Genomic DNA, 27,728 nt, shown 5'->3' with positions numbered 1-27,728 from the left:
ATTAAAGGTTTCTTTGCATTGTAAAAGGTTCTTCAGATTGATGGAGAAAGTCTTGTAGATGGTTTGATATATAGAATCTTTTCAATATAGCACCAATAAGGGTTCTTCTGTTGATACGATATCATGCCTGTAACAATGGAAGAACCCTTTTGGTGCATATAGAACCCTTTTCAAAAAGGTTCCGTTTAGAGTACAGTAAATTCAGGTACATTTCTCTACACAGACAGGCCGGTTCTTTGGTAGTTCTTTCAATTTCAAAAAATTGGGACAATAGGTGAAATGCAAATAAAAACAGGAAGCAGTGTTTTGTAAACAGCACCTTCTTAAACATAGTTTTTTTGTAAATATATGCTGATATTGAAATTAATGATTGTTGTGAAATATTCAAAAAACATCTTAAACAGGTGATGTAACCATGCTTTGTTATAGTCCCAATGTCCAGAAACACCGCCGACTTCTCTGGGCTTGAGCTCATCTGAAATGGACTGATGCACAGTGTAAGCATGTGCTGTGGTCTGATGAGTCACATTTCCAGATTATTTTGTAAATAATGGAAGTTGTGTTCTCCGTGCCAAAGTAGAAAAGGACCATCCAGATTGTTACTAGCGTAAGTTCAAAAGCCAGAGTCTGTCATTCTATGAGGGGCAGTTATTAGTGCGTAAATAAACCCACAAATCTGTGAAAACACATTTAACTGAAAGATCTATACACATTTTGAAGTGAAATTGCTGTATTTTAGACATTTTCAGACCTTTTCAAGGATTTCAAGGACTTTTTTCAACATGACAATGCCAAGCCACATTCTGCATGTGCTACAACAGCATGGCTGTGAAATGTAATAAACCAACAACGAGGGCCCACTGTGGAGCGGGAGATTATTATGTTTGTTGAAAATGTTTTTTTTATGTTTAAAACAATATTATCCCACTTCAGCAACTGCAATTTTTGAACATTATATAAATAGCACAAAACAAAAATTCAAACTTCACCCAACAAAAAGCACACAAGGGTACTTGCTGTGCTTTAACGTTCTGTTCTTTTATTCATTTTCTGCTATTCTTGCAGTTAAACAATACTGAAATCTGGGGGTGCTGCTGCCTCCCCAGCGCCCATACTTCCTGCACCCCTGGATTATGATATGTAATACAGAAATAATAGTGCTTTTACTGTTGCTTAGTAAATAAATAATGAGCAGTCAGTTAATTAGCGGCTTCATAAAGCTTACTAGGAACATTACAAGGACATTATACTGTCACCCATATTGAAACATTACCAATAATCCCACTCCTCAAATACTTACGCCTGATAAACAAACTAAATACAGCATAAAGCAGTTTAAAACTTTTTTATTTCCATAGTGCTCTATAAAATACATGTTAGCATAAACATGTGATGGCAGTGACTGTTTTATACAATGAATAGAATAATTCTCCACTGTGTTACATAGGTGGCGCCATATAAGGTCAAAGCTTTGTACCAAAAAATAAAAGCTTCTAATGCACTACAACTTACTTTAACACAGTTTTCCTTTGAAAACAACAACATGTCATGTTTTATGATCATTTTTACAAAGGTTTTGGGTCGATATGTACACGTATTAGCAGTACTAATACAAATCTTTTATTCACACTGTAGTACAAAAGAAGAACGAGTACGTTACGCTGGGGTGAGTTTGTGCAGGGGGGGTATTTACAGGGGCACGGCTGGGGTCATGTGATTTGGTGAGGAGTTTCAAGCATCTCCATGAGGAACGTGTCGATGGGTGTGTCTCCGATGAGCTTGAAGAAGAACAAATGCTCCAGGCACTTCAGGCCGATGGAGCGAAGAGCAGGAAGCCTCAGCAGCAGCTTAGCAAACCTGCAGACCAGAAAACAAACATTTACCAATGTCTGCGCAAAAAGAAGTAAACTGATAAACACAACTACGAGAGCCAAACAGAGTCAGTCCTGTCTGTCTGCTCATGAAGTCTTCATCTTCATCACAGTAAACGCTGCAAGCACATGTGCAGTAAAACTGCTCCAGACATTAAATGCAAGTCGGTGAAAAAAGAGGATCAAACAGGGACTGAGGGAGTTCTGTTGGTGTTAATAGCCATTTAACTCACTGGCTGTCGTTTGGGCAAAACATACACACAACCGCTTTGTAGACACTCTCTCATCTACTTTGAAGTTGAAAATAAATCCTCATTTTGTCTCGGGGTAACGGCTCGTATTCCAGTCACAGGCTGCTGTATGAATAAAACAGAGCTTTAGGGTTCGTGTTGGGTCTCACCTGCCAGGCTGATGAGGGTATTTGTGTTTGGTGTAGGACTCCAGCGAGGCGTAAACCTTTTCCCTCAGCGCCTCCACCTCAGATGGAATGGACAAGCCTTTGGCATCTGTGGACCAAAATTAACATCTTTATCTTCTATTACAAACATTATCTATTCCGAATTATTCAGTATCTACTATGAATTATTCAGTAACTACTATAAATGATTCAGTACCTATTATGAATTATTCAGTATCTACTATGAATGATTCAGTATGTACTATGACTGATTTGGTACCTACTACGAATAATTAAGTATCTACTATGAATTATTCAGTAGCTACTATGAATTATTCAATAACTACTATGAATGATTCAGTATCTACTATGAATGATTCAGTATCTACTATAAATGATTCTGTATCTACTATGAATGATTCAGTAACTATTATGAATTAGTCAGTATTTACCATAAATTATTCGGTATCTACTATGAACTACTCATTATCTGCCACACATTATTCAGTATCCACTATTAATTATTCAGTAACTACTAAGAATTATTCAGTAACTTCTATAAACTATTCAGTACATACTCTAATGATTCAGTATCTACTATAAACGACTCAGTAACTACAAAGAATTATTCACTAACTACAATAAATCACACAGTTTCTGCTATTAATTATATAAATTATTATAAAATATTAAATATTAAGTATTATTATAAAATATTAAAATTACTTAGAAACTAATGTGAATTATTCAATAACTACTATAAATGACTCAGTAACTAATACACTATTCAGTAAATTTAAAAGGTAATGACATTCATTAAATATAAAATGTAAACATGTAAATAGGATAAATAGTTCTACATTGTGTGACTGAAATACAGAGTGTATCGTGATTACAGTATCAGTATACTAATCGTTTTAGCATATATAACAGTTTAATGGATGTTCTAGTTACAGTTACCTGGGTTGAAGAGTATGATGGCTCTAAGGCAGCCCAGCTCTGTCTTATCCATCTGCATGTCCTTCATTTTAGACACCAGCTCAGACAGCACCCTGCAGATCAGCCGCCAATCAGACAAAATCAAACAACTCACAACCTCAAACTGCCCTCAATATGGTTTTATTGTTTATGTTCAGTTTTTATGTACAATTTTTTTTAAATAATCTGAAACTGAATCTGAACAGATTGAAGAAATAAGCAAGTATGAATTGAGCTGAATTAAAATCGGAGGTCAGACCTGTCGAAGATGGAGCCCACTCCTGCACTGTGGGCACTGCTGCGGTGGACATGCAGGCCGGTGGCCAGCAGAATACCATCCTTTACTGCCACAGAGCGATGAGAGAACGAGGCAATCAGCAGCTCATTCCAGCCTGGACACACAGACAAAGCACTGCATTATTATTCTTATGAATACATGCTGTACTACTACTGCTACTGTAACCAATGAAGCCTAATTTCTAGTGCACATTTCTGAAAATCTTCAACATCTGGTTTATTCCACCACCGTGGAATTGTCTGTCACTGCTTGTTTGGCAGATGCCAGGAGAGCGCTACCTACTGAAATGCATAGTGCCAACAGTAAAGTTTGGTGGAGGAGGGATAATGGGCTGGGGCTGTTTTTCAGGGTTTGGGCCCCTTAGTTCCAGTTAAAGGTGATGTTAATGCTGCAGCACACAAAGACATTTTAGACAATTATATGCTTCCCACTTTGTGGCAGCAGTTTGGGGAAGAGCCTTTCCAGTTCCAGCATGACTGAGCCCCTGTGTACAAAGTGAGCTCCATAAAGACATGGTTTGAGTAGTTTGGTGTGGGGGAACTCCAATGGCCTGCACAGAGTCCTGACCTCAACCCCACTGAACACCTTTGGGATGAACTAGAAAAGAGACTGCGAGTCAGACCCTCTCATCTAACATCAGTGTCTGACCTCACAAATCTTTTGACCAAACGGACACAAATTTCCAGAGATACACTCCAAAATCTTGTGGGAAGCTTTCCAGAAGAGTGGAGGCTGTTATGGGGGGCAACTCAATATTAATGGCCACGGTTTTGGAATGTGTATATATATATGTATATATATATATTTACATATAGCACATTATTTAAGTAAAAATACCATATATAATCATAATAAATGCAAATAAACATAAATACAGTAAAAAATAACAATAAAAAAAAAAGTTGATATCTTGTGAGCTAGTTTGAAGAACAAAGTTTGGTTCTAGATTTTACTGGACGCCCCCAGCTTTCACAAGTATTCTTAAGTGAATGATAACCACACATTATACTGGACACAAGGAAAAAAGTAAAGGTTTGGAAATGGTTAAACAAATACTTTGACATACATTAAAATTACTATATTATAAACTATATTAATATTATAAACTATATTAATGTTATTAGTATTCATTGTTATATTAGGATTTGACTGAGCAAATAACCTCTTATTGCCCAGATAAACAGCTTTTTTAATTCTAGTGTTCTCAGATGCCTAAAACTTTTGCACAGTACTGTATAAACAACATACATACACTGTACACACAATATATACACTGACCTGCTCTTAGGAGGATGACCTGGTCATCCAGAGGTAACTGAGAGAAATGCGGGATGCGCTTGGCCCACTCCACCAGAGTGAACAGCTGTTTATCGGCCGCCTGGCAGATGTTGGTAACAGGGTCATTGGTCTGTCAGAGATGGGGGTACGTTCACATCAGAAAACAGGAACGAAGACAGTAACTATATAATACACATAGAGTTTAAGTTGATCCGACAGCAGCGATATGTTGGTAAAATGGTAAAGAAGTAAAGAAAAATCTTCATGCGAGTTTGTAAGAAGAAGTTTGAAGTGATTTCTTACTGTGTTTGCTGCGTTAGACTGCATGTAGGCCTCTGTTTTTGGCTCCACAGATAATTCAGCATCTAGAATTTTCTCCACTGGCATGTCTTCATTTAAAGTGCTGCTTGAGTCAACCTCATTATCACTCTTCTCTCGACCCCGCTGCCTCTCTTCCTGCACAGCTGCAAAAACACACACATTAAAAACCTACACTGCACAATCCGTACTCGACTGTGCAAAAGTCAGAGACTACCCCTCATTTATTTAGTTTCCAGTTAAAGATAATCCACTTGCATAATGAAGAGAAAGAGATAAATAAGTCTTTCCAAAACTGGACTTAAAAAAATTATTAAGAGCTACAGAATAAATGAGACTCCTAACAACCACCTGGAAGACCTGGTAGACACCAAAACTGCCCCCATCAGATAAACAGCACTTAAAGCTTTCATCTTTGAGAGAGAGGAGAAAATCAAGCTGCTTCAGATCTGAAAACATCCACAGGTGTTTCTGTCCATCCTTCCACTGTGAGAAGATGACTCAGCACTGTGGGTCTGAAAGGATGTGTAGCTGTCAAGAAGAACCTCACTGAGAAAAGGAGACGGACACATCAAACAAAGAAGCTGAACAATGGACTGACCACCCCAGAGTCCAGACCTCAACATCACTGAATGGGTTTGATTACTTCAGAAAATGATCAACCAGCTTCCAGCTTTGACTGGAAATTAAATGAAATAAATGAATGGTCTCCGACTTTTGCACAGTACTGAATATTGCACATCTAAATATTGATTTTTTTCATACACTGCAATGAACCATATTGATATACTTAATCCAACTATGCAAATCTGTTCTTTATTGCTGGCAACACAGTGTGTGTGTGTGTCCTAGAATTTATGGCTGTCTGTGTGATCTTTTGTGATATACTTAAATATTTGCTAAAATGATACATAATGATGCAGATGCATAAAGTACATGATCAGTTAGAGTCAGAATAATAGAATGAAATGCACAGAATAAGTTCAGTTCCACCTTAATTACATACTAAAAAGGGAAGCAGGAAGCTGACCTGTCTACTGGCTTCTTTGCATATGTCAATATTTTTTATTTATTTTTTTGGCCTGTATGAACTTTTTAACTGTAATTGAAGTCTATATACATGTGCCTACATAGCACTCTGGTCAGAGTTTTACTATTTCTCTCTCTCTCTCTCCGACAGCAGCGACATGTTGGTAAGTTTTTCTTTTGAGTACTTACATGTAATCGGTAACACTTTACTGTAGGGTGCTGTTCATAAGGCTACATGACACCTACATAAGCTTGTCATGATAACTTAGTCCTCCATAAGTTTTTATAAACGTTTATTCCAAAACGCGTCATTTGTTATAAAGGCCAATTTTGATCAAAGTCAGCTAAAGTAGCCTTTATGACAGATGATGCCTGTTGTAATATGCATTTATGAACAGTTATGTAGGGATATGACATTTGTCATGACAACCTTATGTAGGTGTCACGTAGCCTTATGAACAGCGCCCTACAGTAAAGTGTTACCGAAAAATCTTCATGCGAGTTTGTAAGAAGAAGTTTGAAGTGATTTCTTACTGTGTTTGCTGCGTTAGACTGCATGTACCGACAAAAATAGAGATTTTTGTCTCCATGAGGTTTTGTTCCGACAGCAGCAACATATATATATGGATTCAAGGTGTAGTTTTGAGGTGATTAAATTGCAGTGACATCATATTTTCTAAAAGCTCGCATCAATTCAGTGCTGCTGTGTCTGCTGAAGCCTCACCTTCTCTCTTCATGCCCATAGCCAGACACTTCTGATAGCGGCAGTACTGACAGCGGTTCCTCTGCCGTTTATCTATCAGACACTCTTTACTGTCCCGGCACATGTACGTCAGGTCTTTCCGCACTGTTCTCTTGAAGAAGCCCTTACAGCCCTCACAGCTGAACACACCGTAGTGCTTTCCTGCACAGAGCCACATCAGAGAAGACAGAAGAAGAAAAAATAATTATATACTTTTTGCAACCATAAACTGTTTTTATCATTATTAGAACCAGGGCCATCAGTGGAAAGATGAGTGGTAAGGAATTTAAATTCCAAATCAAATAATCAATGGAAAGCTTCAAATTCTTGCTCAACAGCAGGGCTGTAGTCAGAGAAGGCAGCAGAAATAAAGTTATAAGTACCTTTCATGTCTGCAGGGTTGTGGTAGTTAACTTTAACATTGACTGACTTCATGCTTATGTGGGTAGGTTAGAGTTGGACTCATCACAACACTAAATGAAATTTAATCAGTTTTCTTTTGTTGATGATACTTAACAATTGCTTGGAACTGAGTAAAGCTGAGTCAGTTACGTTGCTTCATTGTAATTCAGTCAGCTGTCAAATTTAATTGACGTGTTACTGCAGCCTTGTTGAGTAAAACTTGCCCATTGGCACATTCGGTGGGTTCCAAGCCAAACGCTACCTCTACATTGTGGGTCCTGGCATGAAAAAGTTTGTGAACCCCTGTGTTAGAGCTGGAAAACACCGAACCCTGCAGGTGAAGGAGACTCCAGGACCAGGATTGACTGTATTAGACGGATGTGATTATGAGTGATGCTGAGGTTACCTGAGGAGCGATCTCCACAGATGGAGCAGATGTGTTTGGACAGGGAGCCTGGACTGATGCACTGGAAGCTGCTGCTCCTGCTGCTGCTGCTCAGACTGAGAGGAGGCTTCACGTCCTCTGAGCCGTTCAGGGAGCTCATCTGCAGCAGGAGGGACATGACAGGCAGGCATTAGGAGTAAATATAAACAGGGCTCAATTTGAGGGATATAAGGTAATGCCAGTCCCCTCTGAAACTCTGCCATCTCCCTTTCACATAACAGTGAGTGTGGTGATGTGCCTGCTTCTATAGAGCTAGAATACCTGGGAAAAATGTTCAGTATATTGGACATTTGAAATGATGAGGGTACATTTTCAAAAATGGCAAAACTAACACTAACACAGGTCGCCTATGTTAACCAGTGTTGACCAGTAAAGGTAAAATAACAAATTTCACCTTATTTTCTTAGTATTTAATTACTTTATATTGTTTGAAAAGACTCAATTACACTACACTTAGAAATAAAGGTTCTGTGCAGGTACATTTTTTGTTCATGAAGGTACGAACAGTGTAAATGTTCCCTCAAAGGTACAACAGTGGTTTTAAGGTCTGATGGTGAACCTTAAATAAGTTTTTCCAGGTGAAAAGTTCGTATTTGTACCTTTTCATAACCGAATGTTTTAAAACAGAGCAGTAAAATAAAAGCCTGGAGACGAGACGGGGTGTGTGGAGTCAGTACAGCTTAGAACATATCATTTCAGTGGATTATGGTACAGTTATGTTCCCTGACTAAAGGTACTGAGATGTACCCACCATCCCTCCTGAATGTTTTTCCCCAATTCAACTACTTAATAGTTTTTTTTTGCTTCACAAAATAAGATATCCTGGATTATCGGACAAGCTTTGCTCTTCTGAGTGCTTTGTGTAACTCCACTCTGAACCAGTAGAGGGCAGTAAATGATTCAGAGGTGAGAGAGAATCCCAGTCGCACACAGTGGTCAACAGCAGAAGGCTAACTAGTACACTGTATTTCTGAAAGCGTCCAGATAGCCCTTCTAATGAGTGAATTCAGCTTTAAGGTGCACCCACTGCTGACGTAAGTGTTCAACTATGCACACACAGCTTGTACAATCTCTTAGAAAAGCATAGACTAGAGGGTTAATAAAGCCCCCGAGCACTGTGCTCTGAAGTGATTGACCTTTATCTAATACCTTTGAGTTGTAGTGATCCAGAACTAATCATCCAACATCAGTCCCTGACCTCACTAATGCTCTTGTGGCTGACAGCAATCAAAATCTCACAGCAATGTTCCAACATCTAGTGTAAAGCCTTCCCTGAGGAGTAGAGGCTGTTACATTAAAGGAAGACAAACTCACTATTAATACCCAATGAGTACCCTTGACTTAACATAAATGGGAGGATATTTTAAACATGAGCCCTACATTTCCTCCTGGGATACCATAGCAACAGCCCAGCAACACCTTAGCAACCACCTGGGATAACAGCAACAGCCTAGCAACACCTTAGCAACCACTCAGGATTCCATAGCCACAGCACAGCGACACCTTAACAACCCCCTGGATACCACAACATCTTAGCAACCACCTGGGATACAATAACAATGGCATAGCAACACCTTAGCAACCACATGGGATACCATAGCCACACCATAGCAACCACCTGGGATAACAGCAACAGTCTAGCAACACCTTAGCAACCACCTGGGATTCCATAGCCATAGCACAGCGACACCTTAACAACCTCCCTGGATACCACAACATCTTAGCAACCACCTGGGATACCATAACAATGGCGTAGCAACACCTTAGCAAACACATGGGATACCATAGCAACACCTTAGCAACCACCTGGTATTCCACAGCCACAGCACAGTGACACCCTGGATACCACAACATCTTAGCAACCACCTGGAATACCATAACAGTGACCCATCAACATCTTAGCAACTACCTGGGATACCATAGCAACACCTTAGAAAGCACCTGGGATTTCATAGCAACGATTTTGTCAAGCCAACTTCAAGTTCATTCAGCAGTGTTGTGTCTGTTTGTAACGAGATAACAAAGCCATAACAAATCCAAAAAAAAAGTAAAACATTTTTTAACCACTTTTTAAAATGTCATTTTTAAAGCGTATTAACTGCTATGTTTGATATATTGCCTTGATTTACTTTGATTTGTTGCTGATAGCAAATGAAAGCTGAAACCCAAATGGCTGAGGTTTCCCTCTGTGTCACTAGGTCTTCATCCCAAAGCACATTCTATCCCACTAAATAGTGTGTAAAAATAGCGCATATACAATTAGATGTGCACTCATTAGTGTAGTTGGTGAAGTACAGAAGTGTGTGGTTTGGGACGCAGCATTAGATCAGTTAGTGAGACGCGATCAACAGCTGCTCTGCTGTGCTGCTCGTTAGCTGCTCATTAAACACCTCCAAGAGAAGGTTTGAGGTATTTTTTTGATGAAGGATCATTTATTAAGATAAATTAGTGCATTTATTGAGGTGAATTAATGCATTTATTAAAGTAAATTAATGCATTTATGGAGGTAAGCTGATGTTGGCTTCATATTCGCCAACTTTCGCTCCACATTTAAGGCACCTCAGTGTAACTGCAGCACCATTTAAGGTGGAGCGGAAAAATCAGGTGAGAAGTTTGCGAATAAGAAGCTGACTTCAGTTTATATATGTGTGAGTTTACTATTTAAGAGCTTTATACAGCCATATTTTTAGTTTTTGTAAAATCTGATGGACTGGATTGTTCTGAACCCTGGAGATCTGCAGGCCATACAGATCCAGTCCACCAATCCGGCTAATCTCCTCCTCGAAGTGTTTTCTGAAGACGCATCTAAAGATTCTGCATATCTTTTTTGTTGTCATTCAGGTCTATTTTGTTTGGTTTTTATCCACCTGCAGGGCTGTAGCTGCAGTACCAGTGACAGGACAAGCTCTAACAGAGCACAGTCAGAGTTACAGCTCACCTCCCAACATGGCAGCATGGTTTTCTTAATGACGCAGTCAATTACTATGAATAAGGAGTTAAATGTGTCCCTCACAAAAGCAAATAAGTCTTACTATTGATCTATATAAAGAACTGTGAAAGCTGGAGGCCCTGTGAGTGTTTCACCTGTGGACTGTAGCCCATGCTGGGTGTGCTGGACATGGAGGACACGGGGGAGCTCAGTGAAGAGGACGTGATGACTGAGAAGGGGGATGACAGGCCACTGATGACGGACGGATGGTGATGGGTTACCATGGAGATGATAGGGCGCTGGCAGGGGGGAGGCCTCAGGTGATTGTGATTGAGCTGCACTGAGGAACCTGCAATCAGAACAGAGGGAGAGAGAGAGAGAGAGGTCAGTGGGGTCACAGTCCACCAGTGGGGAAAGCTCAGGGACTTCTAGGTCTTCAGAGAAGAACTGATGATTTAAGTGAAATAAAAGAAATATGTGTGTAATTTATAGTTTTTTATTTAATAAAATCATTCTGCTTGTTGCATTTAAACTCTGCATGTGTTGTAGCAACACTTATTAATTAATTATCGTATCATATTTATTGTGTTGTTTCTAGTTTAATGTTTTGCACACTCACGTCTGCATATTTGCACTTTGTACTGTCTTATTTTGTTCCATGTTGCACCGTGTTGTTCCTGGAGGAACGTAATTTCGCTCCACTGTGTACTTGTGCATAGATGGAATGACAATAAAAGCCTCTTGACTTGACTTCAATTAATTGTTAAATTTTGGTTGAAAACAAAAGGGTTACATGTTTGAACCACCCAACAGAAAATGATCCAATGTGGATTTTTGAATCTCTTGAATCTCAAAGGGGCGTAAGCAGAAAACAGCGTAATCAGAGACGTGCTTTCCTCTTTTTTGACCAAGTATTTTCATTTGTGGCCTGAACTGAAGGCCTAGCTCTAACTGTCATGGGTCATCACTGCTGTCCACACACTGCATCCAGTCAGAATGCAAATAGAGGTTTAGGGGGGATCAACACATCCAATCTTAACCACATGATAAAAAAAGAAACATAAACACAACTATATTGAAAAGTCGTTGTGTGTCTGCAAAATGCAATTACAAAAGAATGTAATTTTATGTGAAGTATTTCTCACTCGTAGCTCATCGAAACAAGTGGAGAAATTCACAAATAGATTCATGCAAGTATGAGTCGAGTCTCGAGTCTTTAGTAGAGAATTTTAGTTTTAGTGTTGTTATTAGCTGCAGTGTATTCACTGACCAAAAGTAAACCTACTAAACCCTGTCAGGCTCAATAAAACTTCTTATAACAGAAAAGCTTTCAGTCTCATAGACAGAACTGAAGCGCTAAATGTGGTGTTAAATGAAAAAAAGCAAAACAACATGAAACGACTGGTTAGTCTGTAGTTTGTACAGCAGATCTGCTAGCTAGATATCAAACTAGCTAATTCAGCTGAAGTTTTAAAGGGACAGCATCTGTAATTTGATAAAGCATCCGCTAGATTAACTCTCAACTTGAGGTATAACAGAGATGTTTTAAAGGAGGAGACTGATCACTGGTTGAAATATGAACTGGAACCTCATGATGCTCAAAATGGCCTCTGTTTGTGGAGAAAGTCCCGCCTTTCAAGAGAAACAGCCAATCAACTTGCTGTTTCAGCCGTGAGTGGGGAAAGCTGGCATTCAGTGGCCATCTTGGCTGCAAATAGCTGACCGTAGAGTGAACAGAGTTTCCTTTAAAGGCCTTTGGCTATAACAGCTATCCCTCAAACTAGCATACTTGCTAACTGTTTGAAGTTTTGCATCCACACCTTGTTCTGTCCACTGGACTGAAGGTTCTTTAATGAAAGGCTTGTTTGAAGCTGTAATGAAACCTGACACCACTTCAAGCTGCAGGACAATGGCACTGAAGGAATGACTAGGCATGACTAGCAATACTACAAAAACAAACGGTTTTATTCATTTATCGCATTAATGTTGGTGGTCCGGTTGTGTACATTGTTGTTGCCTGCCTAATAATTTGCAAATCGAAGGTCTCAGGGTCAAGTTGTGTGTCGTTTAAGTCGAGTCATGAGTGAGTCAACATGAGCAACTCGATGTGGTTGGTGTACTGTAGTGCGTAACACCTCTGCCTTCTATGCTGTATCAATCCCCGCCTGGGTAAGCACCCTACACTATATCTATAAGCGTCCTTGGGCAAGACTCCTAACACTACCTTCGCCTCGATAAGAGCGTCTGCCAAGTGCCATAAATGTAAATGAGTCAGAGTCGCTGACTTGAGTCGCCATTTGTGGCACAGAAGAAAAACATTCTTCAATTTTTCCCATGTTTTTGTTCACTTTTTGCTTATAGACAAGTAGAAAAGTGCAGACACAAACCAGTTAATGGTAGTCTTTCAAGAGTTCTTTAGTAAAGAAAAAGGTTCTATATAGAACCATGAACACTCAAAGAACCTTTTGCATGATTAAAGGGTTTTTTGCATCATGAAAAGGTTCTTCAGATTTCAGATGGTTATATATATATCACCTTTTTGAAAGGGGGTTTGTATAGCACCCAAAAGGGTTGTTCTACTGTTGCAATGTCAAGCTTGGCATAATAGAAGAACCCTTTTTGGTGCTATATAGAATGATCTAAAGCACATTCTCCATTAATCTGAAGAATACTTTTATGATGCAAAGAACCCTTTAATCATGCAAAGGGTTCTTTGAGTCTTCACGGTTCTATATAGAACCATTTTCTTTACAAAAAAATCCTTGAAGAAACATTTTTTGTAGATGACTGATTATGTGTCTACATTCAAATAACTGTTTAATGTAAATAGCAAAAGAAAGTGATCACTCTAGATTTGTAAGGGTTTAACCGCCAGCTGTTCCCTTGGAGAAGCTCCTGCAGGCCCCATCCAGCTGTCTTCTGGAAGTCTGGAGATGAGCCTGTGCTTGAGCGGAGCGTGTGGGGTATCAGGTTGGCAGCGTCTGCACACTCTCTGATGTTACAGGTTGGCATCTTTGCCAGATCACAGGAACGACTACAGGCCAACATCAGGTTCACCTTTCACAGTGTAGGTCAGGGGTGTCCAGAGTTTGGAGGTTTCCCCACTTAAACATGCCTAAGTCAGTAGTTCTGCAGTGTAAGTGGAATTTGAGGGACAGCAGGGTGTACAGTGCACCATCGACTGCCCAGAGCTTAAAGGGGAACCTTTCTGAAAGTGGTTCTATATAGCACCAAAAAGAGTTTTGCCCTTGTTACAATATCAAGCTTGTAATAACAGATCAAGTTTTGTTGCTTCATGAGACCATTTTCAAAAAGGTTCTTCAAATTAATGGAGAATGTGCTGTAGATGGTTCTATATAGAACCCTATCACCATGCAAAGAACCATCTAATCATGAAATGGTTCTTTGAGTGTTCAGGGTTCTGTATGGAACCACTGTCTTTACAAAAGAACCCTTGCAGAACCATCTTTTAAAGACTGTAGTACACACTTGTCTCTTTAAGGGTTCTTTACTGAAAGCAACGGTGAAATCGTGAAAGCGTTCTTCAGATTGATAGAGAATGTGCTGCAAATGGAAATCTAGAACCATTTTGAAAAGGGTTCTATATAGCACCCAGAGGAGTTCTTCTGTTGTTACAAGCTTGACGTCATAACTATAAAAGATCGATTTTGGGTGCTAAATAGAACACTTCTCTGAAAAGGTTCTATATAGAACCATCTACAGAACATATAAAACCATCATATCCATATAAAACCATGTTCTTTACTAAAGAACTATTGAAGAACCTTTTTTAAGAGTGTGGGTGAGTTTAAACAGGGAAAACACCAAACTGTGCCGACCCTCCAGAGCTGAACTGAACATGCCTGGTGTAGGTCAACCATACAGCACGTTCTCCTCCAGCAGTGCAGAGGAAGGAACCTGCTCAACTCGCCTTTATACATGCAAACACTCACACGGCCCATTTAAAGAGCTTCAGAGGAACCGCTGAGGCCAGAACCTGATACTGCAAAGGCTTTTAAAGAACAACAACAATGCAAAAGTACAGCATATTATATACAGCACATAAGCCTGTGTCTATCCTGGAGTGGTGATAATAATGTACAGTAAAGCTTCACTGGGAATAATACCATCCCTCTTGGACCAGCACGACATATTAAAGCATATATGGGTCACTCTCCATTTGGAGTGGGAATTCAGGTGGATCTGTTTTTAAATTTCAAACATATTTTACAGTCACTGGTGTTGTGAATATGGTGTAACAAACCCAAAGAAGCAGTTTAATAGAGCTGAAAATACTGTGTTAAAGCATAATATGAGTCCTGATAACACCAGAGACCAAAATCTGTGACAAATTAATATTTTAATAAAATACATGTTTCTTAAAAGTAGTGTAACGTTAATGATATAAAAAGTAAACATGAATCTGTTTTACACAAATTCCTAAGTTAAACCTCTTAAAAATATTGTCTTACATTAAAAATGATTTCTCAAATGTTGAAAATTGGTTTTGTGAAGAGCTGTTTTACAGAAGCAGAGCGAATATAAAACAGGATAAAAAAAAGAAAAATCAGAGAATCATAAGGGAAAAGTGTCATTTCATCTTAGGTCAACTGTGTAAATGTAGATACTGACTTTTGGAGCTGTGCCTAATATTTTAAGCATCTTTTTAAGCCCTGAAAACTGTGTGACATGGTTTCCCACGACCCATTTAATGAACCATTTAAGAAGAAACATGAGAAAAAAATCAAACAACTGGTAAAAATAAATGAATAAGATGATGTCATAATGGGATGCCATCCAATCAGCTACTTGTTACTAAGCAGTTTATGCGCTTTAACATATTGGGAAAAATTAACACATGAAATCTGGCCTGTGAAAACGTTATGACATTTATTTTTCCATTATGTTAAACTCAGGAAATACATAGAAATTGCGCACTAAAATTAGCAGAAAATTTTTGATTTGTACCTTGTAGCAGATGGATTAACTTACTAGTCGACCACTACTGCACAAACCCCTCCCCGTTCTGCATGCATTTGCATAAAGAAGCTTAATTCTGAAATATAGGAAGCTAAACATGCAGTCTAACACATCTCTATTACACAGATACAGGTAACATACAGTCAGCCTACATTGGCATGTTCACTGTCAGCAGTGCCTACGTTTCGAAATAACAAGCTACATAAAGCCATCAAATCAAGTCTGTACTCACCGAGCATGGTGAGAGACTGCGTGAGGTACACTGCGCTTTTCCAGTGTGAGGAACGCTCGAGATTTGATTCACATATAAACTCTAAGACAGATCAGTTCTCCTGCTTTTGCCAGCAAACTCTTCATGATATTAATACACTTTGTAGGTGTCACATTTCAAATGAGAATATTGGCGATCCAAAGACTGAGCATGCAAAATCTCTCTCTCTCTCTCTCTCTCTCTCTCTCTCTCTCTCTCTCTCTCTCTCTGCCCTTAAAGTAAATTTTTAAAGTCAGACTTCAATATTTGTCAGCAAAATTAAATACTGAAAAATGCTGCTTGCATAAATTTTCAACACCTTCAGACCGGTACTTGGTAGCAGTAATGCCAACCAATCAGCACTCAATAGCAGTAATGCCAACCAATCAGCTTTCAGTAGCAGTAATGCCAACCAATCAGCTCTCATTAGCAGTAATGCTAACCAATCAGCACTCAGTAGCAGTAATATTAACTAATTAGCACTCAATAGCAGTAACGCCAACCAATCAGCACTCAATAGCAGTAACGCCAACCAATCAGCACTCAGTAGCAGTACTGCCAACCAATCAGCTCTCATTAGCAGTAATGCTAAACAATCAGCTCTCATTAGCAGTAATGCTAACCAATCAGCGCTCAGCAGCAGTAATGCTAAACAATCAGCACTCAGCAGCAGTAATGCTAACCAATCAGCACTCAGTAGCAGTAATGCTAACCAATCAGCGCTCAGTATCAGTAATGCTAACCAATCAGCACTCAGTAGCAGTAATGCTGACCAAACAGCACTCAGTAGCAGTAATGCTAACCAATCAGCGCTCAGTATCAGTAATGCTAACCAATCAGCGCGCAGTATCAGTAATGCTAACCAATCAGCACTCAGTAGCAGTAATGCTAACCAATCAGTGCTCAGTAGCAGTAATAAGCAGCTAGCTTGCCAAGTGCACCCACTTCACAAGTCAGTGCAAACTGCAAATATCTAGTACGGCTGCTGCTTTAGGCTCGAACATTAAACACAGACAACTGCAACAGCGGAAGAAGCTCTCTGGGTGTGAGAACTGTGGGAATTCTGTTGTAAATCAATCTAAAAAGCATATTAAACACTGTAACTAAATACAGTCGCACCAGAGACGTCCTCAGGGCTGAACTGAGCTGACCTGAAGTGAACTGAATGAATCCAAACGACTGCATAAAAGAGACCTACTCTATACTCTGTTTACTGACTTTGCTCATGTAGAGTGGAAAGCTTTTCGCATTTACAATAGTCCACGAAGAGCTTCTCAGACTGTGACTCTAACCGGCCTCTGCTGAAAGATCTGCCAGCCTGCTGCTGACCTGTTGACCTAAACTGGTGTCAACGGTCAAAGGTCACATCTGGAGATGAGCTGGTGACACTGTTCTCAAACGAGTCCTGTGAAAAATCCCAAACAGTGCTCAGTCCTCATCTCTTTCTCTCAGATAAACACCACAGCGGAGGGGAACCTGCAGAGCCTTTAAACTCTGTACAGAAGGCCTATTGGTTTCTATGAAATAAAAAAATATACTTATGTGTAGTTTACGCTTTAATTTTGTTTAACAGAATCGTCATGCTTGTTGTATGAAGCTCTGGAGATGATGCTGTAATTTTCTTATTTCATTAGCTGGGTTTCCATTCAAATGTTTTGTAAATGTTATGTGCATTTATGAAATTTCAGCAGAAAAAAGCGAAACAAGTCATGTTTCCATCCACTACACTCTTAAAAAGATGGCTTGTGGTAATTTAGTAAAGTAAATGGGTCTATATAGAACCATGAACACTCAAAGAACCCTGTGCATGATTAAGGGGTCTCTGCATCATGAAAGCGTTCTTCAGATTGAGGGAGAATATGTTGTAGATGGTTCGATACAGAACCGTTTTGAGAAGCGTTCTATATAGCACCAAAAAGTGTTCTTATATTAATACAAGCTTGACCTTGTAACAATAGCAGAATCCTTTCGGGTCCTATATAGAACCCTTTTCAAAAAGGTTCTATATAGAACTGTCTACAGCACAATCATGTATATTTTGAATCAATCTGAAGAACGCTTTCATGATGCAAAGAACCCTTTAATCATGCAAAGGGTTCTTTGAGTGTTTAAGGTTCTATGTTCTAGGCTAAACAGGCTAAAAGACAGCAGCCTAAACAGGCTAAAAGACAGTAAACAGGCTAAAGGATAGCAGGCTAAACAGCCTGAAGGATAGCAGGCTAAACAGGCTAAACAGCCTGAAAGGTAGCAATCTAAACAGGCTAAACAGCCTGAAAGATAGCAATCTAAACAGGCTAAAAGACAGCAGTCTAAACAGGCTAAACAGCCTGAAGGATAGCAGCCTAAACAGCCTGGAAGATAGCAGGCTAAACAGGCTAAACAGCCTGAAAGACAGCAGGCTAAACAGGCTAAAAGACAGCAGTCTAAACAGGCTAAACAGTCTGGAAGATAGCAGGCTAAACAGGCTAAAAGACAGCAGTCTAAACAGGCTAAACAGCCTGAAAGATAGCAGGCTAAACAGACTATAAGACAGCGGTCTAAACAGGCTAAAGGATAGCAGACTAAACAGGCTAAAAGACAGCAGTCTAAACAGGCTAAACAGCCTGTAGGATAGCAGGCTAAACAGCCTGAAAGACAGCAATCTAAACAGGCTAAAAGACAGCAGTCTAAACAGGCTAAACAGCCTGAAGGATAGCAGGCTAAACAGCCTGAAAGATAGCAGTCTAAACAGGCTGAAAGATAGCAGGCTAAACAGGCTAAACAGCCTGAAGGTTAGCAGGCTAAACAGGTTAAACAGCCTGAAAGACAGCAGGCTAAACAGGCTAAACAGCCTGAAGGATAGCAGCCTAAATAGCCTGAAAGATAGCAGGCTAAACAGGCTAAACAGGCTAAACAGGCTGAAAGATAGCAGGCTAAACAGGCTAAACAGCCTGAAAGATAGCAGGCTAAACAGGCTAAAAGACAGCAGGCTAAACAGGCTAAACAGTCTGGAAGATAGCAGGCTAAACAGGCTAAAAGACAGCAGTCTAAACAGGCTACACAGGCTGAAAGATAGCAGGCTAAACAGGCTAAAAGACAGCAGTCTAAACAGGCTACACAGCCTGAAGGTTAGCAGGCTAAACAGGCTACACAGGCTGAAAGACAGCAGGCTAAACAGTCTGGAAGATAGCAGGCTAAACAGGCTAAAAGACAGCAGTCTAAACAGGCTAAACAGCCTGTAGGATAGCAGGCTAAACAGGCTAACAGACAGCAGTCTAAACAGGCTAAACAGCCTGTAGGATAGCAGGCTAAACAGGCTAAAAGACAGCAGTCTAAACAGGCTAAAGAATAGCAGGCTAAACAGCCTGAAAGATAGCAGTCTAAACAGGCTAAACAGCCTGAAAGATAGCAGGCTAAACAGGCTATAAGACAGCAGTCTAAACAGGCTAAAGGATAGCAGACTAAACAGGCTAAAAGACAGCAGTCTAAACAGGCTAAACAGCCTGAAGGATAGCAGTCTAAACAGGCTAAAGAATAGCAGGCTAAACAGCCTGAAAGACAGCAGGCTAAACAGGCTAAACAGCCTGAAAGATAGCAGGCTAAACAGGCTATAAGACAGCAGTCTAAACAGGCTAAACAGCCTGTAAAATAGCAGGCTAAACAGCCTGAAAGATAGCAGTCTAAACAGGCTAAACAGGCTGAAAGATAGCAGTCTAAACAGGCTAAACAGCCTGAAGGTTAGCAGGCTAAACAGGCTAAACAGCCTGAAAGACAGCAGGCTAAACAGGCTAAAAGACAGCAGTCTAAACAGGCTGCACAGGCTGAAAGTATTTACTGAAGGATTCACTGTAAAACAGCAAAATAAGAAGTAAAGAATGTTTTTTTTTGTTAAATCTGCCTTAAGTAGAGACCCAGTGTTGGAAAATGAATGTGTGGCAACTATTAGCGAGATGCTAATATAACACAGGAAACTGCACAGAGGCACTAGTGGAAACTAGCATTGTGGAGGTAATGTGGTGAACAAAAGCTACATAAAAGGTTTCTGCATTACACACTGTTATATTAGGATATTTTCATTATTATCTGAGAAAATGACCGCAGTGACAAAACATTATTATTAATAATAACCGATAATTTCTTATTTACTGAATTTCGCCCCTGATAAAATCACAGTTACGCATGACCTCTCGTGGCTTACTGCTTCATTCAGAACTCTAAGCCCTCTGAAAGACAGAAGGTTTAACTCCATTCTGCAGCTGAAAATAAATTAGAAAGGCCCAAATGCCTGTAGCACGTACTAATTGTGTCTAACAGGCAGCTATTATTATCGCTGATTAGAGGACAATCACACAAGTATGTAAGGATGAAAGAAAGTGAGTGAGAGAAAGAACAGCCTGTTCATTCTGTTCATTACAGCTCCAGGAATCCAGGAAAAAATAACGTCAGGAGATGAGGAAAAATAAGGGAGGTCATTTTAATGATTCGGTCTTTAAAAGCCCAACATGTTTTCCACTGAGTGCACATAACATGGCAACAACATCACTATCTTATTCTGGGTGTCACGATTATCCATTTGCTGTATTAAATCTGTAGGACAATTCCACCCATTTTTTTAAAGTTTTTGTATTGTAAAGTCATTGTGATTTGTATTTAAATCATTCACTAAACAAAGTGGTTTGATGTGAAATGGTTCATTGTAGAGAAACTTACAGACTGATTTCTTTACAGTGGTGGTGATAGGAACCAGGGTTCACAATGTCTAAAACACAAATATAGACATTTTATTTACTATCCAAAACCACCAGTGAACCTACTTGTGTCCTCTGAGTTTTATATTTAATGCTGATGATGGTAAAATAGTCATAAATCTGAAAAAATAAGCTTTGTTTGGGGACTATTTTGGCTCACAACACCCTGCATGTATCCCTCCACCATGAATGGATCATAAAACAATGTCTCAGATGTCAGGCAGTGAATTCATCATTGAGTACGCTTACATGCACTTAATAATCCGATCACTGCAGAAAATCAGATTTTGTCAGTAATCCGATCCACAAGTTTACATGAACATGGGTAATTAGATAATGGGGAAACTCCGGGTTTTCATGAGTCTGACAGTAATCAGATTTCTGCTTTACAACCAGCCAATGAACTCACAGAAGACATGATGTAAACTCAAACTTCACGCTGCTGCTTTTTAAAACGAACATTGCACCACTTTACCTGAAAATATGAACATACATAATCTAGAAGATGAAGAATATTTAAATCCCTCATTTCGTCAAGCATGTATTTGGTTTCAGCGTCACTCCAAAAGTGGTTTGCTGCGTCTCGTGGCAACACTGTTTACTTATTTCCGGTCTGTTCTCGCGCATGGGACTGAGAAATCAGAAAGAAATCAGAGTAAGAGTTTATATGCACTGAGAAATCTGATTACTGAGCTAAAATCCAGCCTCTTTATCAGATTTCTTAATCGGATTTGTAGATCCAAGTGTGCTGTTTACATGACCATTTGAATAATCAGATAACTGCAGACTGTTTTGTGTAATGACTTTCTGTGAGGGAGCTTACTGAGGCTCTAAACTCTTCAGACATCTTCATTCCATCACCACCTTAGAAACACTGTGGAATTCTACTTTAAATTATAGATCTAAAGGCGTCAAGATGATGTCATACTATGTCAGAATGACGTAAATCAAAACATAAATCAAATAAAGAGGCAAACAAAGAGGCAACTGGTTGTTCATTTTACAACTCATGCATAATTATGCCATTATATTTGCATAATATGCTACAGTATACAGTTGTGTGCAAAAGTCCGGACGCCCCTGGTCAAATAACAATAATTTTCTAAGTGAAAATAAGTTAATATATCCTCAACAGAGAAAACACTTCTGCACGTTTTGGTGCACAAATTACTGTTAATTTGCTAAATGTACTGGGGAAAAATGTTCTGTTCTGTTTTTCCCAATATGGTAAAAAAAATAAAAATACCACCCACTACCACTAAATTGAATGCGCAACGTTTTCAGTGCAGCTTTGCTTTTTTTTAAGGTGTATTTGTAGGAATTTGGCTGAAAATCTCCATATGAATGGCTCACACTCATTCTCAGGAGTGTGTCTAGCGACTTTGACAACCAAGACAGGAATCAGCTCAGTAAAATGTCATCTGAGGCCTATCTTAATAAAGTGACCAGCGCACTGCCAGTCCGCTAAAGGACCACTGGCAGTGACTCATAAATCTGAGCGCGCTCCGTGTGAGCAGACACGGATGTTGCGGGATTAATTACAGAGATGTCAGCAGGTCTCGCGGCTGTGGCTGACATTAGAAAGCACAGTGTCTCAGTATGATCATGACAAGAACATCAGCCCGCACAGTGGTGTCCTCATTAACCAGAGCAGAGTGGTTCAGAAGGAGGAGATGCAACAAGACGCGTTAATGAACGCACCACAGCATGAGACTGCGCACCATGACAAGCAGTACAGCACTGACTTTATTACAACCACCTACCTTGTACTTCCACTAACAGGTCACTTTACTGGAAACACCTACCTTGTGCTTCCACTCACTGGCCACTTTATTGGAAACATCTACCTTGTGCTTCCACTCACTGGCCACTTTATTAGAAACACCTACCTTGCACTTCCACTAACTGGCCACTTTATTGGAAACACCTACCTTGTGCTTCCACTAACTGGCCACTTTATTAGAAACACCTACCTTGCACTTCCACTAACTGGTCAATTTATTAGAAACACCTACCTTGCACTTCCACTAACTGGCCATTTTATTAGAAACACCTAACTTGTATTCCCACTCACTGGCCACTTTATTAGAAACACCTACCTTGCACAACTCATTATTGGTTAGTTTCTGACACAAGGACAGCTGTTGACCAAATAATTGTTGGGTGGTGGAGTGTCCAAAAATATCCAGCAGCCTTACGGTCAGAAACTGCCTGCTGATGAAGGTCTAGAACAGGGCGGGAAGACCTGCAGGGCCGGATTCCGTCAAAGTTTAGTGATTTCCCTACTCAAGTACACCTGATTCAGCTCATCAGCTAATTACCATGTTTAGTTGATATGTTAGAGCAGAGAATTCCCCAACCCTGGTCTAGAGGATGGCTAACGCAACCTGTACATCATTAGATGAGCTACAGTCTCTAACTGTACACCAGCAGGGTGGAGCTAAAAGAGAGAGGATTCTGATAAAGTGGCCAGAAAAACACTTATTATAGACTAATTAAAGGCTGACACAGTGCTACACTGATACACAGAAACTAGAGACTGAGGCTGAGAATACGTCTGTTTGTCGTCACAGTCATCCTTCAGCAATCAAGAGGAAAATACTGAATGTAGTAAGTTTACGTAAGTTGTCCACATTGAGTGACTCATGATTATGTTGAGTAATGATCAGGAAATTGCAACTCCTCAAGACAGGTGCTGCTGCTGACCGTGCTGAGAGGGAAATGAGTCTGCAGTGTTACAGAACGTGAGGATAAGCGTACTGCTTACAGGATGAACTTACACTGCTGTAGGCCTACACCCACTGCTTAACAAATCATCATTCTCTTTTTTATTTTTATTTTTCTACATCGTTTGAGCACAGCTGTCCTTCACATTGTGTGAAGATTTCATGAAGAATGGACCAGCAGAAACGTGCCAAAATACTAAGGATACATTTTGTTTTTTACATTAAATTACACTGAGTTAAAATGTTTTTTGCCCTCTCCTGTAAAGTTACTACTTTGAATATATATATATTGATATATCGCTGTAACCTCCTATCTCCAAAATGGCAACTTTACAGGAGAAGGAAAAAACATACAGTACTTTTAATGTAAGTCAATGGAACCAGACTTTTTTCCAATTCATTTTGGGCCGTTTCTTATGGTCCATTCTTCATGAAATTTACAGACAACATAAAGGACATCAGGCATTTTCAGATTATGCCAAAAACTGAAAAACAACAAAAATGGAGATATAAGGTTTGGTTTCCAACAACAGCGATATATATATATATATATATATATATATATATATATATATATAGTCAGTGACAATATAAATACATCAAATCACGAATGAATCCTTTAAATGACTCTTTATGGAATTATGTGCTTTGCAGTTTGTGTACCGTGTAATAGATTATCAGGTAATAGGCCCATGTCATAAAATATACTCTTAAAAATGATGGTTCTTCAAGGGATCTTTAGTAAAGAAAATGAACCATGAACACTCAAATATCCCTCTGCATAACTAAAGGGTTCTTTGCATCCTCAGAGTGACAGAGAATATGCTTCTATATAGAACCTTTTTGAAAAGTGTTCTATATGGCATCAAACAAGGGTTCTTCTTTTGTTACAGGCTCGATAACAATAGAATAACCCTTTTTAGTGCTATATAGAACCATATAAAACACACTCTCCACCAATCTGAAGAACCATTTCACCATGCAAAGAACCATTTAATCATGCAAAGGGTTCTTTGAGTGTTCTTGGTTCTATATAGAACCATGTTCTTTACTAAAGAACCCCTGAAGAACCAGTGTGTACATCTGAGGTCAGTATGCATATTTGTAGATGAGATCAGAGCTTTTCATTAAAGATTAGATACAAAAATCTGTGCAGAGATAAAAATTGCCACGAATACATTGATTCATCTGGACGCTCTTGTACCAGCACTTCGTTCATCTACTGGCAATTTCTCACCTAATCCAGACAAACTGATCTGCAGATTTATCTCAGGTGTAAATGCAAATTGGTTAAAGGGGAACTCCATTGAATTTTCGAAATTTCTGCATAATTAAATGGTTAAGATGTAAACAGAGTCATTCAGAGTGGTTTGGTGTGAAACGCTCTGTTCTAGAGAAACGTACAGTCCGAATTGTTCACAGTGCTGGCGACAGGAACCAGACGTCCACCTCTAAAACCTCCCTCACAGAGAGATATTACATGAAATGGTTATGAATTCACTGCCTGATGTCTGAACCACTGTTTTATGACAGTTTTGAGAAGATTTTGGCCTTAAAATCCATTCATGGTGGAGGGACACATGCAGGCTGTTGTTAGGCAAAACAGTCCCTAAAGAAAACATATTATTTTCAGATTTTTCCACTATTTTACCATCATCAACATCACATATAAAGGCTCAGAGGACACATGTAGGTTCACTGGACATTTCAGATGAATGTGAATAAAATGGCCATATATGCACTGACCCCTGGTTCCCATCACCACCACTGTAAAGAAATCTGAGTAAGTTTCTCTGTGATGAACCATCTCACATCAAGCCACTCTGAGAGACTTACATCTCAATGACTACATTATGCTTCAATTTTGGAAAAGTTGGTGGACTCCCCCTTCAACTCCATACGAAAGACACGTTTCAGGCACGTGCAGCGGGGTTGGTAACGCTAAAGTAAACGGCCCATCAAAGCAGAGAGAAAAAGAGGCAAAACTAAAAGTTATGGCTGTGAAGGCCATAAATAAGGTGAAGGCAGTAAAAGTGCTGACCCCTGACCCTTCACCGTCACCTGCACACTTCAGCAGCGCTAACTGACCGCGCACATGAGCGCACAGCTGATTTAAAGCCCTCTGGATTTATGGCTGTCCGGTCCGAAGTCCTCTGGAGGAGTTCACGAGCGCAGATGACCAAACAAACAAGCAAACGGACGCGCGGTGGGGAGAAAAGGTGCTCGAAGAAAAGAGTCAGTTGAGAGAATAAAGTATGAAAGTACTCACCGAGCTGCAGGTAGTCGTTATTATCCATTTGGTGCTGAGTGAGTGTGTGTGTGTGTGTGTGTGTGTGTGTGTGTCAGTGCAGTAACAGCGTGGAGCTCCAGCCTGTATCTCCCGCACTGAGGGGCCCCACACAGGGGGGGAGAGCACAGACGCACCAGAGGGCCTTTCACAGTGACGCTCAGAGGAGGGCAAGATGATTTACACAGCACCTTCAGTACACTGTGGTCATTCAAAGTGCTTTACAAGTGAGACAATACAAAGACAGTTCACATAAAAATTGAAAAATGTGTAGGAGAATAGAAATGAAAAACAAGATTAAACCATGAATCGAAGATGGAATCAAAAGAGAAGAAATAAACATTAATTAAAAATCAAATAAAAAAAATTAGGATAATAAAGTAATAAAGTGCCATTACAGGACAGAAGTGCAGTGGAGCTAACAGTGTTTAAACCGAGCTGAAAGCTGCTCAAATACGAACATTTTCAGCCCGGTTTTAAAGTGTCTGGTGTTGGGGCTCTTCCAAAGGTCAGTTTATGCTTCTGTGATGAATCCACACTGTAAGTCCAGCATAGGTACACCGTAGCTGCATTCCCAAGTCCAGGGGTCGGCAACATGCAGCACTGGAACGGCATGTGGCTCTTTTACTGTCCTGTTGTGGCTCCACAGCAGAATTAGATTTGTAGGTAAAAATAAAATAATCCTCCTTTACAGTAAAACAAAGCTCTGCTGATCGTTCAACACAGTTTAACAATATTTAACCCTTTAACCTTGAAGGTTGGTGCACAGACTGCTGGTCACCATAGCAACGCAGACAACAATCTGGTCTAGCTAGTAGCTAACGAAACGGCAAAGAGAAAGATTTAAGACGAACATTGATAATTTGGAGACGAATGGACTTATTTGCCTTTATAATCACTCCAGCTGGTTTCCTGATCTGTTTAATCTGCAATGAGAAACTGTCAAACACTAAAAAGTCACGAAGCTGAAGTCGCTTCTCAGTCACCAGCTTTTTGCTTGAATTCTCACTTTCCGCCTTAAATGGTGCAGTAGTTACATTCTGGTGCCAGGCACCATTTAAGGTGGAACGGGAAAAAAGCTGGCGAATGAGAAGCGACTTGAAAAAAGTCAAACACTGAGAGACATTTTAGAAGAAACTGTTCCACTTTTGAGGAAAAGTTTCCTGCCGGAGATGCGAGAAAAGCGGCTATAGCTGAGCTAAAGCTTAAAGCAGAGCAAAGTAAGTCTGTGTTTTCGTTTATATTATGTTTTTCCTACACTGGTACATCAGCACAGACTGAGACATATTTACTGCCAAGATGGTAGAACTGTTGTGGCTCCCAAGGTGGATTGATTTTTGTTGAAAGGACAAAATGGCTCTTCTTAACGTTTGGGTTGCCGATCCTGGCCTACGCCGTACACTACACTGTACACTACGACGTAGCCTAATGCGCACCTCCCTAGAAACGTAGCTACACATTGCGACGACGCAGACTGCAACAGCTGTGATTGGTCCTCTTGGTAGCGTCACATTTTCGTCTCCTCCTTCACAAGAATAGAGGATACAAACCTTTTACAGTGAGAACAAAGTCGACTGAATGGTTAGAGTGACAAAAAGCCAAAATCAAACCTGTTCTGTAGTGTTTTAAACTGTAGCCTGCTTGGCTAAGCTAACGAAAGCGTACCAAGCCTCCCACCGCAACACAGGCTCGGTTCTAGCTAACTGATGCTTAAAAAACAGCCGTTTAAAGGATAAAGACTCATATCTGAGAGCACAAATTTGAATGCCTGGTGTTGAAGTGATAGAAAGCAAAAAATAGAGTTGGTGTAGCTGCAGAGTGACACAGACACATCAGTGCACAATTATCACAAGAGCATAGTCCACTTGTGTAAACTACGGCGTATAATCTGCATTGATTTGACGCAGAAGCATAAATCGGCCTTCTTGCTCTCTGTCAGCTGATTCCATTTAAGAGCAGCTTAGTAGCTAAACGCTGCTTCTCCATGTTTAGTCTTTACCTTCGGCAGGACTATCTGACCAGTTCCTAATGATCTGAGAGTTCTGCTCGGCTCATATCTCTGCAACATATG

General features: G+C 39.9%; 1 protein-coding gene across 1 annotated transcript; it reads right to left on the bottom strand.

The window, feature by feature from the left end:
• Window positions 1–1,296: 1,296 nt before the first annotated feature.
• Window positions 1,297–25,763, bottom strand: rxrga (retinoid x receptor, gamma a). The gene is made up of 10 exons (XM_036565310.1): window positions 25,640–25,763; window positions 10,843–11,036; window positions 7,720–7,858; window positions 6,894–7,073; window positions 5,126–5,286; window positions 4,823–4,952; window positions 3,506–3,638; window positions 3,229–3,320; window positions 2,272–2,377; window positions 1,297–1,857 (listed from the first exon to the last, which is right to left on the bottom strand). The coding sequence occupies exons 1-10, from the start codon at window positions 25,665–25,667 to the stop codon at window positions 1,710–1,712; spliced, it is 1,311 nt and encodes a 436-aa protein (XP_036421203.1). The 5' UTR covers window positions 25,668–25,763; the 3' UTR covers window positions 1,297–1,709.
• Window positions 25,764–27,728: the final 1,965 nt, after the last annotated feature.

This window comes from Colossoma macropomum, unplaced genomic scaffold (genome assembly GCF_904425465.1).
Source record: "Colossoma macropomum unplaced genomic scaffold, Colossoma_macropomum, whole genome shotgun sequence".
Classification (NCBI taxonomy): domain Eukaryota; kingdom Metazoa; phylum Chordata; class Actinopteri; order Characiformes; family Serrasalmidae; genus Colossoma; species Colossoma macropomum.
This window is presented reverse-complemented; position numbering and strand designations above follow the sequence as displayed.